Source organism: Schistocerca serialis, chromosome 7 (assembly GCF_023864345.2).
Source record: "Schistocerca serialis cubense isolate TAMUIC-IGC-003099 chromosome 7, iqSchSeri2.2, whole genome shotgun sequence".
Classification (NCBI taxonomy): Eukaryota; Metazoa; Arthropoda; class Insecta; order Orthoptera; family Acrididae; genus Schistocerca; species Schistocerca serialis.
In genome coordinates, this window is record NC_064644.1 from 490909938 (window position 1) to 490922803 (window position 12866).

General features: G+C 46.1%; 1 protein-coding gene across 1 annotated transcript in view; it reads right to left on the reverse strand.

Moving 5' to 3' along the window:
• Window positions 1–12866, reverse strand: part of LOC126413170 (myogenesis-regulating glycosidase-like) — a 70973-nt gene that overhangs the window by 16211 nt on the left and 41896 nt on the right. Inside the window, exons 4-5 of the mRNA XM_050083066.1 lie at window positions 5539–5550; window positions 1904–2323 (exon numbers count right to left, since the gene is read on the reverse strand). Of these exons, the coding sequence (XP_049939023.1) occupies window positions 1904–2323; window positions 5539–5550 (432 nt within the window). The remainder of the gene's footprint in view (window positions 1–1903; window positions 2324–5538; window positions 5551–12866) is intronic.

Genomic DNA, 12866 nt, shown 5'->3' on the forward strand with positions numbered 1-12866 from the left:
CTACGTTACTGAAATATAGTGCAAGAACGACGCTAATATCCGGCAGAACAACCGACAACTCAAGATGTTAATGCTGATTTGCTTTTTTGGCAGTTGAGGTATCGCAATCAAAGAATTTGTGCCTCCGGGACAAACTGTAATTCAGGTATTTTACAAACACTCCTTGAAAGGAAAAGGGTGAATCGAGTGAGACCGGACTTTGTAGAGAAGTGGATGCTGCATCATGACAACATATCATGTCACACAGCCACTTGCATCATGGAGTTTTTTTACCTCAAAAGGCATTCCTGTCGTTCCACAGTCCCCTATTCACCTCAACTGAACGGATGTAACTTTTCCTTTTCCCAAAACTGAAAAATGTTTTAAAAGGATTTCATTTTGGGACTCAGATTCACGAATCCCGAGGACAGCGCGGTCACACAGCCGCCAGAGGATGTCATCACGAGCCGGCCGAAGTGGCCGTGCGGTTGAAGGCGCTGCAGTCTGGAACCGCAAGACCGCTACGGTCGCAGGTTCGAATCCTGCCTCGGGCATGGATGTTTGTGATGTCCTTAGGTTAGTTAGGTTTAACTAGTTCTAAGTTCTAGGGGACTAATGACCTCAGCAGTTGAGTCCCATAGTGCTCAGAGCCATTTGAACCATTTGTCATCACGAAGCCACGGGACTGTCATCCTACCGATGGAGCTGGACCCGCCCACGCCATAACAGCCGACGCCTTCTGCATCTGCTATGGGCTTCAGGCCCACCTCAGGAGATGGACGTTTACCTGGGAGCGTTTCCGCCAGAGTGAAGGCCGGATGGCAGGGTAAGACTGGAAGCTTGACGTCTCCTGCAGCCACAGCTTCCAGTCCCTCAGAGCATCGACACTTCTGCTCTGAAATGGCTCTGAGCACTATGGGACTCAACTGCTGAGGTCATTAGTCCCCTAGAACTTAGAACTAGTTAAACCTAACTAACCTAAGGACTTTACAAACATCCATGCCCGAGGCAGGATTCGAACCTGCGACCGTAGCGGTCTTGCGGTTCCAGACTGCAGCGCCTTTAACTGCACGGCCACTTCGGCCGGCGACACTTCTGCCTTCCCCGCCGTTGTCGAGCTCCCTATACGACGAAGGTCCGTCGCTTTGGGGGGGGGGGGGGGGGAGTGGAGGAATGTTATGTTACAGCGTAAAACCAAGCTCCGACACGCCAGTCAGAAACAGGAGAGCAGAGAGGGCTGTGAAGAAGATGTCAGCCAATTACGCGCTGACCGACCGCTCTCCAGGACGACAACGCAACGGCAGCGGACTCTATACGAAGAAGACATAACCGCCGCGCAGACTGGTCGCGGTCCACTTCTGCAGCAGCATCAAGATTAGGCGACTAGCGACTTAGGAATTGTGTAGACTGAAGAAGATTGTTTATTTTGTCTGTTGCCCTTTGTTTGCGACAGATCGGTTTAACACAAAGTGAAGTATTGTCATATATTCCTCGTAATAAAACTCGTTAATGCGACTTGCTTTAGCGATCCCAGAAGCAGGTTCCCTAGACACCCCATCTCTGACAACCAGGCGGGATTCACCGTTAAAGACCCTACCAGTTAAAGCCTTTCAGCGCTGCTACCAAGGCTGAGAACAGCGACTTGGCCGCTGTAGCTGCCGAAGAGAACTACTACCAAGGCAACTTTTTTGTTGTTTGAAAAAAAGTAGAAACTTTCGTAAATAAAAAATCTGCCTCATTACGCTCCTCACACATTTAGTACTTTATTGTATGAGAAAGGTAATGTAACCTTTTGTAATCATAATCGATTGTACACTGTCGTCTACGTAACTTGTGGTATAATTTTCGCTGTGGTCACAGAAAGCTTTCTTGGCGCTACAGTGTTTACATATGTTAACGCCTGCCGCAAAGTGCGCCAGCTTACCTCTTGATCGAAGTCCCAGGGCACGTAGGAGAATTGTATGGTGGGCATGAAGACGTTGGCCTGCAGCCAGCGTATGAACAAGTCCTTGGTGGGGACGGCTCCTTTGTAGCCGTTCCCGCCCACCATGTCTGGCAGCACGAAGTTGTGCCCGACCATGTTCATCTGCAGCAGCGTCGTCACCAGCGACTTGAGCCCGTTGTCGATGGACCACGCGCTGTCCTTGTCGATCATGCGGAAGTAGATGGGCACGTGCTGGCTGCGGACGCTGGCCCTCACTTCGATCATGGGCCCGAACTGGGCGGCGGTGTTCACGTAGTCCTCCGTGAACTTGACCGGGTTCAGCTCCACGGGGTCCATGTCGGGCAGCTGCGGCAGGAAACTCGTCTCGCCGGCGTCGAACTTGAACGAGTCGATCCCGGTCTCATTGCGGAGTGCCTGAAATGATTTTCGCACCACAACTGACGCTTGTTTTCGTAAATTCGCGAATAACCACAAATCAATGCGGGGAAAAATGTTGTGTGAATGAAACCGTCTAGATCAGTGGTCGCCAAACTGTGGCCCAAAAGAAGTGTCCGTGCGGCCCGCGGTCCCCAGACATATTTCATAATGGCACGCTTCTAGCAACTAACAGCGCAAATCCAAAAACGTCAACTAACGTTAAGAGCGTCTTAAGAGTGTAATTTTCTTGTTGAGTAACATACAAAAATATTTACAGAGACAGTAATATTTCAATATGCGCTTAACATTAATTGGTGTTGGTAAATTCGGCACGGAACTAAGGCAAGACAAGCGTTTAAGCCAAGGCCAGAGTAGTATGTAGCGTGACAGCTCCGCGGTTAACAGACGTTACAAGGGAAATTTTTTATTGTTTCTTTTCCAATGGTGATAACTCACGAGAGTGCCCAACTAACACCTAGAAGCTTCTCCGGCATAAATGTCACATGGAGGTAACGTGAATTCGTGATTGCGCCTTATAGAGACCGCTCAAAATGGTTCAAATGGCTCTGAGCACTATGGGACTTAACATCTGCGGTCATCAGTCCGCTAGAACTTAGAACTACTTAAACCTAACTAACCTAAGGACATCACACACATCCATGCCCGAGGCACGATTCGAACCTGCGACCGTAGCGGCAGCGCGGTTCCAGACTGAAGCGCCTAGAACCCCTCAGCAACACGGCCGGCGTAGAGACTGCAATCTCGAAATGTACTACATGCCCGCAGCAACTCAGATGAAAACAAATTAACTTTGCTATAATACAATACAGTGAGCGAAAGAAAAATGACATTCAAAACATTTAGAAAACATTTATAATCGTGTATCATACTACAATTACTGTTATATAATAACGTAATATAATAGCTAATGTTGGGTCCCAAGTTATAGTAAGATTAATAGAGAAACGTGTGGTAAAGTGGCCAGGACAGGGAAAGCGACTGTTGAATACTCTACTGGCCATTAAAATTGCTACACCAAGAAGAAATGCAGATGATAAACGGGTATTCATTGGACAAATATATTGTACTAGAACTGACATGTGATCACATTAACACTCAATTTGGATGCATATATCCGGAGAAATCAGTACCCTGAATAACCACCTCTGGCCATAATAACGGCCTTGATACGCCTGGGCAGTGAGTAAAACAGAGCTTGGATGGCATGTACAGGTACAGCTGCCCATGCAGCTTCAACACGATACCGCAGTTCAACAAGAGTAGAGTGGCGTATTGTGACGAGCCAGTTGCTCGGCCACCATTGACCAGACGTTTTCAATTGGTGAGAGATCTGGAGAATGTGCTGGCCAGGGCAGCAGTCGAACATTTTCTGTATCCAGAAAGATCCGTACAGGACCTGCAACATGCGGTCGTGCATTACCCTGCTGGAATGTAGGGTTTCGCACGGATCGAATGAACGGTAGAGGCACGGGTCGTAACTAATCTGAAATGTAACGTACACTGTACAAAGTGCCGTCAATGCCAACAAGACGTGACTGAGACGTGTAACTAATGGCACCCCATACAATCACGCCGGGTGATACGCCAGTATGTCGATGACCAATACACGCTTCCAATGTGCGTTCACCGCGATGTCGCCAAACACGGATGCGACCATCATGAGGCTGTAAACAGAGCCTGGATTCATCCGAAAAAAATGACGTTTTGCCATTCGTGCACCCAGGTTCGTCGCTGAGTTCACCATCGCAGGCTCTCCTGTCTGTGACGCAGCGTCAAGGGCAACCGCAGCCATGGTCTCCGAGCTGATAGTCCATGCTGCTGCAAACGTCGTCGAAATGTTCGTGCAGATGGTTGTTGTCTTGCAAACGTCCCTATCTGTTGACTCAGGGATCGAGACGTGGCTGCACGATGCGTTCCAGCAATGCGGATAAGATACCTGTCATCTCGACTGCTAGTGATAAGAGGCCGTTGGGATCCAGCACGGCGTTCCGTATTACCCTCCTGAACCCACCGATTCCATATTCCGCTAACAGTCATTGGATCTCGACCAACGCGAGCAGCAATGTCGTGATACGATAAACCGCAATCGCGATAGGCTACAATCCGACCTTTATCAAAGTCTGAACCGCGATGGTTCGCATTTCTCCTCCTTACACGAGGCATCACAACAACGTTTCACCAGGCAACGCCCGTCAACTGCTGTTTGTGTATGAGAAATCGGTTGGAAACTTTCCTGAAGTCAGCATGTTGTAGGTGTCGCCGCCGGCGCTAACCTTGTGTGAATGCTCTGGAAAGCTAATCATTTGCATATCACAGCATCTTCTTCCTGTCGGTTAAATTTCGCGTCTGTAGCATGTCATCTTTGTGGTGTAGCAATTTTAATGGCCAGTAGTGTATTAATTGATGTTGGTAAATTCGGCAGGGAACTAAGGCAATTTTAGCGTTTACCTCAAGGCCAGAGAGGTATGTAGCGCGATAGCTGCGCGATTAATAGACGTTACAGGGGAAATTTGTTATTCTTTCTTTTCCAGTAGTGATAACTCATGAGTGTGCCCAACTAACACCTAGCAGATGCTGCGGTATAAATGTCAGACCGAGGTAACGTGGATTCGTGATTGCGCCTTATAGTGACTGCCATCTCGAAGTGTACTACATACTGGTAGCAACTTATATGAATTCAAATTAAGTTTGTTGTAATAAAATGTAATGAGCGAAAGAAAAATGACATTCAAAACATTTAGCAAACATTTGGGATCTTGTATCATACTACAATTACTGTTATTTAATAATATAATATACTAACTTATTTTGGGTCCCAAGTTATAGTAAGATTGATAGAGCAACGTGTGGTAAAGTGGCCAGCACTGGGGAGCGACTGCTGCATATTTTGTGCTGCTGCCTGCCGAGAAGTCGTCAGACTACTTCTAGTATACATCGCAATTAGGCCTATTGTCAGGGAGTTTGACAGACGAAGCTACGTCCGATAATTTTCAGTAGAAACGTCTTTTTTGGTCGTCTCATGTCGTCGTCTTTTTACGTTGCCTGCCTTGCATATGGGGGATACTGTCCTACAGTTTGGAGACACAGTGCGGTTTCTAGGCCTAATTTTTGACTCCAGGTTGTCATGGTTGCCACACCTACGTGACTTGAAAGCCAGAACGCTGAAGGCACTGAACATCCTCAAGTGCCTCAGCCACAGGTCTTGGGGAGCGGACAGGGCGCGTCTCCTTCAGTTTTATGGAGCTTTTGTGCGTTCACGGCTGGACTATGGCTGCACAGTCTATGGGTCAGCGAGGCCGTCTTATTTGCGGATCCTTGACGCTGTTCACCATGCTGGGATTCGACTGGCTACGGGTGCTTATCGGACCAGTCCCGTACCCAGCCTCTGTGCTGAGGCTGGCGAACCGCCACTTACCATCCGGCGGCAGCTCCTGCTGGTGCGCCAAGCTTGTAAGTTTCTTGCAGCTCCCAGCTCGCCTGCTCACCATCTTGTTGCCCATCCACCTCTGGATCGCCTTTTTTCCCGCCGTCCCCGGGCTACGTTGCCGTTTGGGATCAGAGTGCACCGTGTGCTTGAGTCCCTCGGTGTGGAGTCTGTACAACCCGAAATCCTGGGTTTTAACCGCCTGCCACCCTGGTTACTGAAGAGGCCACGTGTGATTTTAGATTTATTGCAGTACAAGAGAGATTGCACTCCTGCCACCGTTTTTAATGCAGCATTTTCTGCTATTTTATCTGAGCACCACGACTATGTAGCTGTTTTTACGGATGGGTCGAAACAAGGGGATTCCGTGGGTTGCTCAGTTGTTTTTCCGGATCGTGTCCTCAAGGTCCGCCTGCCTCAGACTTTTACTGTCTTTGATGCAGAATTGTCTGCGATCTTGCGGGCACTGGAGCCGATGAGACTTTCTTCCTCTCTTAAATTTCTTGTCTGTTCCGATTCACTCAGTGCCCTTCAATCCTTGCACCGTTTGTATCCGGCGGATAAAGTAGTCCAGACCATCCAGGATGCCCTTCTCCGACTACAGCGACTAGGGAAGGTTGTAGCTTTCTGCTGGGTTCCGGGGCATGTCGGCATTGCTGGGAATGAACGGGCAGATCTCGCAGCCAAGGAGGCGTGTCTTGATCCACACGTATCTCAGTGTGCTATCCCGTTGCACGCACTCACCTCGCTGTTGAGCTCCAGAGTCATGTGTCGGTGGGAGGATGAGTGGCTGGAAGTGACTGACAATAAGCTCCGTCTAGTCAAGCCCACAACGCGTGTGTGGTGTACTTCCTTTCAGCCCCATCGACGGGACGAGGTTCTCCTCACTCGGCTTCGAATAGGCCACAGCCCTATGACGCATGGCTTCCTGCTCCGGCGAGAAGACCCTCCATTGTGTGGTGCTTGCGGCGTCCAGGTCACTGTGAGCCACATTTTACTGGATTGTGTTTTATTTTCTGACCAGCGGGCCTCGGCTGATTTGCCAGCGGACCTGCCAACTCTTTTAGGCAACACTCGGACGAATGTGGTTAAAGTTTTAAAGTTCTGTGCCTTGTCAAATGTTTTTACAAAGCTTTTAGGGAGCGGATTTTAATTTTCTCACTGTGTGACAAGCTCGCCCATCTTTTCTGTAAGTGGCCAGCCAATGACACATTCCTGTGTCATTCTTGTTGCTCTGTTTTCCCTTCCCTTCGGTTATACTTTCTTATGTAGTAATTTTCCTCTTTTCCTGTTTTCTTTGCATGTGTTTTTCAGTTTTATTAGGTCTCTCCACATTCGTTCCTTTTAATGTGTGTCAGGGCGCTGATGACCTCGATGTTGAGCGCCCATAAACCCCAACACACACACACACACTCGTCTCATGTAGGATAAGTCATATATATAGTATTGGAGTTCCATTTATATGGATAGCGATAATTTTTTACTGCATCATTGTTCAAACAACGTCTTTTGGCCTGCAAATGAAGTTCCTTGTTATTCGTTTCAGTCTGACAGTGTCGTCTAGGGATCACTGATGTCGACCTGGCGACTTCCAAAAAACAGGTATAATACAACAGACAAAACTGACTTCTAATTCCTTCATACACAAAGTCATCGTCCACAATTCTTCCCCTTTGTCAGAATGTTGAATTATGGTAAGTTATACTATTTAAAGCCGTCACTGTTCTGTTACATTTAGCCTAACACAAAAGCTCGATTGAAAAAGGTATACTGCAGCCTCTTAGTATTCTTCAAAATATTGGGGTGTGGAAATGCCTACAAAATGTGTCCGCAACCAGAAAAACAAACATGGGACCCTATTCCCATGGCACTGGCCACAGTTCCCTCTTACGCAAGGAAGACTGGTCACTATGTAAGACTTCTGAAGGACGTATTTACTACCAAAATTATTTTTTTTTCAAGTTAACAATACTTGGTGTGAAATCTTTTGATGTGTAGATTCAAAATGTGCACCCGTAAGCTTGTATCAATAACCATGGCTTGTTGAAAGTTGAATTTTTCTCGTCATTGCCAATTTTACGCCACCCCGTCCCCCCTCTCCCCTAGTATGTGGCCCGAGGTGTCACCCCACAATGTCATTACTGGGTAATAGCCAAAAAAGTTTGAGAAACCGGTTTTGATCGCTTAGTACACCTCTTTATTTACAACTTCGTTTCCGCTATTGCCATTATCAGATCTGAATTAAGATTAAAGGAGCATAAGAATGAGAGCTGTTTGTTGCACATCGTCAGGCTACAAAAGACGAAAAATTAAACAGTTGAAAAAGTTTTGAATGTTCCCTCAGCAAAACTTAGAACTCGTAGAACACCTTTGAGATTCATTAAGATATGCAGGGTTATTACAAATGATTGAAGTGATTTCACAGCTCTACAATAACTTTATTATTTGAGATATTTTCACAATACACATACAAAACTCAAAAAGTTTTTTTAGGCATTCACAAATGTTCGATATGTGCCCCTTTAGTGATTCGGCAGAGATCAAGCCGATAATCAAGTTCCTCCCACACTCGGCGCAGCATGTCCCCATCAATGAGTTCGAAAGTATCGTTGATGCGAGCTCGCAGTTCTGGCACGTTTCTTGGTAGAGGAGGTTTAAACACTGAATCTTTCACATAACCCCACAGAAAGAAATCGCATGGGCTTAAGTCGGGAGAGCGTGGAGGCCATGACATGAATTGCTGATCATGATCTCCACCACGACCGATTCATCGGTTTTCCAATCTCCTGTTTAAGAAATGCCGAACATCATGATGGAAGTGCGGTGGAGCACCATCCTGTTGAAAGATGAAGTCGGCGCTGTCGGTATCCAGTTGTGGCATGAGCCAATTTTCCAGCATGTCCAGATACACGTGTCCTGTAACGTTTTTTTCGCAGAAGAAAAAGGGGCTTTAAACTTTAAACCGTGAGATTGCACAAAACACGTTAACTTTTGGTGAATCGTGAATTTGCTGCACGAATGCGTGAGGATTCTCTACCGCCCAGATTCGCACATTGTGTCTGTTCACTTCACTATTAAGAAAAAATGTTGCTTCATCACTGAAAACAAGTTTCGCACTGAACGCAACCTCTTCCATGAGCTGTTGCAACCGCGCCGAAAATTCAAAGCGTTTGACTTTGTCATCGGGTGTCAGGGCTTGTAGCAATTGTAAACAGTAAGGCTTCTGCTTTAGCCTTTTCCGTAAGATTTTCCAAATCGTCGGCTGTGGTACGTTTAGCTCCCTGCTCGCTTTATTCGTCGACTTCCGCTGCTACGCGTGAAACTTGCCCGCAGGCGTTCAACCGTTTCTTCGCTCACTGCAGGCCGACCCGTTGATTTCCCCTTACAGAGGCATCCAGAAGCTTTAAACTGCGCATACTATCGCCGAATGGAGTTAGCAGTTGGTGGATCTTTGTTGAACTTCGTCCTGAAGTGCCGTTGCACTGTTATGACTGACTGATGTGAGTGCATTTCAATCACGACATACGCTTTCTCGGCTCCTGTCGCCATTTTGTCTCACTGCGCTCTCGAGCGCTCTGGCGGCAGAAACCTGAAGTGCGGCTTCAGCCGAACAAAACTTTATGAGTTTTTCTACGTATCTGTAGTGTGTCGTGACCATATGTCAATGAATGGAGCTACAGTGAATTTATAAAATCGCTTCAATCATTTATAATAGCCCTGTACATATTTACCAAGCGATGTAGACAGTTTTATTCACAAAATATCCACAATGATCACAGGCTCGGTTAGGAAATTTATTTCCAATTTTTAATAAATCCAGTAGGTCGGTATTACAGAAAAATCGCGGAATATTATAACATGGAAACTGCACTAAAATTACCTTGAAAAACCGATTATATACCTTATAGAAGCATTCTTTTGAGTAAGAGTACAGTTGGTGCAGGAACAGAATAGAACTGAATTAGCACAAATGTTCACACTACTCACATGCCGAACAGTGATAAAAGGTCGATATATTGCATGAAATTCAAATTCATCATTGGGGAAGCTATTATATCATTGTTAACATCGACATCTGGTCACCGCTATCCGCACTTACTATTCATTTGGAAATGGATGGGACGAGAATTTACTTTCAGGACGTCAAGTTCCCCTAATTTCAGCGTTGTTTTCTCCATGCATGATGAATGCTGTGTGTTTCTGGAGGTGTTTGCATTGTGGGCTTTCGCAAATACTTGAGAACCCCGTTTCGCGGTGCACAATTCCTTTTTCGTTCCTTCTTACACCTGTCCAATACTATCACGTCTTTCTCTCTGACATTTAAGAAGTAATGTATTTCACCTGGAAAAGAAACGTTTTCGTTAGGTTACAGTATGGGTATCAGGCACAATCGGGCATGTCATGTTAGCATGTTAACTAGCAAACTATTTATTTAATTTCAAGTTGCAGCACAAACTGCCACAGATATCGCCGCGGTTGTAAGCTAGACGGCTCTGCTCTTTGCAATTTAAATAATGCGTACTGCATGGGTCACATCGCTGCGCGTTCTTACGAAAGAAACCTCACACAGAGCAATTAACAGTATTTAGTGATACTTTTAGGCTGACAAAATAAGCCCATGACGAGCGGTACTGCTTGTCAATATATATGTCTCTGACGACGATTAATCCAACATAAATGCACGAAACCGACCAACAATAATCAAAAACTGATCAGATGAACTTTTTTAAGCGATCTGTTTCGTGTTGAATTACTCTTCCTTACGGCTCTTTCAGTCAATCTGGACGTACAATGTGCCTTACCTAGGCTAAGTTTACATGGTTGTTCTTGTAAGGAAATAAAACTACAGCACAACTTGAAGCACAAGACAGAGCCCACAAATGTTATCGTGCAACAAACACAGCCTTCCGCCGCTGCTCGCTGTACTGCGTGATCAGCTGCAACAACCGCTCCTGTGTCGTCAGATCTGGCGCCGCGCCAGCCTTACTCAAGTCTCAACAGCCGGACCCGCTGCAGATAACAATAGTCGTTCAGCGTGACATACAAAGACTACTATTACCAGGGATTCAGGGAACAGCAGTGGTATTTATACTCAACGAAACCAGCCCGTCATCTTGCAGTAGCTGTTGCCGTCGTGTGCACCCAGTAAGTGGCGGGCATAGCCACTTCAGTGATGCGCTCGTTTATCAACACCTGGTTCCCAACATCTGTGAGCTCCGTGCCGTCTACTCGGGACTGCGACGGGTCCACCCATCCTCACCCCTGCCAAGGTATCGACGAGAGACTTGCGTGTCCAGCACCACTGGGTGTGGCGCAGTCCGGCGTATTGGAAACTACGCAGTCATCCACTCAGTTCTGTTATCCACACTGTCCTTGAGATCACCGCACAGCGAGTCGCTGAAAGACAAATTTACTTTGCCCAACTCCACGCTGATTGTAAACAACTGCAGAAATAAATTCCTGTATCTTCCAACTACCTTCTCCTGCTGCACCCACATTCGTCTTCGGAACGGAATAGCCCATCACACTCGTTCAGCTATTCATCCCACTGTTTTCTTTTTTAAATCGATACGAAAAGTAAAATTTGGATAATAAATCGTAATTATTCATAAGCCAACATGTTAATTCAACAGTAATCAAAGAACACATACAGTGCACAGTAGATCTGTGACGACGGACGTTACTACACTGAAGTGGCATGTCTTCCTTGATTACTGTTGAAACAACATGTAGGCTTACGGCATAATGCCTGTTATGAAACGTCCCCTTAGAAAAATTATAAATGACTCTGCTTAAACTGACACACAATCTTTTAGCGCAACGCAATCTGACTTCCAAAAATCCCTACAAAAGAATGGCCCTGACTAACAATAACCTATACCTTTCATGAATCACTTACCTCACAAAAATCTTCGTTATTCGAACTACTGCAATACAGCGAGCGCCACTAATACCAGCTAAATAAAAGATTCTAACTGCTGAAGGCACTAACTGCTGATAGGCATAGTTAGCAAATGAAAGATTTTGATAGAGAATAAACAATGTATTTACCGTAATAGTGTTCAAAAGTCATAATATATATATATCAGTTCATGACATCCAGTCTTAGAAATTTACTCTCTCTGATTGACACACGTCCAGATCATCCGCTCTCAAAACTCAGCCATCTCCCTCCCCACACCCACCACTGCTGGCGGCTCACCTCCAACTGCGCAACGCTACGCGCTTTTCACATCCAGCTGCCCAACACTACAATAGCAAACAACAATGCAAACCAGCCACAGACAGCACACAGCACAGCCAGTGATTTTCATACAGAGCGCTACGTGGCGTTACCATCATAGAAACCTAAACAGCCTACTTACACTGTAAATCGTAATGATTTGTCATGGGTCTGACTGTGATATCACATTATACCGGAGGATTGTCCGTTTCAGACCGAAACTGGTTGTTTCATAGAGCGACAATAAAGCTGACTGCAAACCATGGCCGGCCGAAGTGGCCGTGCGGTTAAAGGCGCTGCAGTCTGGAACCGCAAGACCGCTACGGTCGCAGGTTCGAATCCTGCCTCGGGCATGGATGTTTGTGATGTCCTTAGGTTAGTTAGGTTTAACTAGTTCTAAGTTCTAGGGGACTAATGACCTCAGCAGTTGAGTCCCATAGTGCTCAGAGCCATTTTTTTGCAAACCATGATTTTCGAAAACATCATTTATTTACGTTTAAGAGTCAGGTACCAGTCATTGCAAAAAGTCTACGATCATTTTGCCACCCTCTCTGCATCCCGTAACAAGTCTGTAGCGATGCCACTTCCTTGTTCACAGCTGCGCAGACTGTGGCTAGCACTGGCCCTACCCCACTGCACTGAGGCACACTGGACACTGGCGATGCCGCTTTTTGTTTATTGTGTAATAGTGAGGAGTAATATCGAAGGATTTGGGGGTATCAAGAACCCCAGATTAAATCTCAGGTCTTTTCGAGGACTGGAATTACAACGTGTCACCACAACTCTTTAAGTCTTTTGATTTGGAGAGATGTTGAAAAATGTTATTATCCATCAAGTGCTTTCTTAAGTTTTGTGCG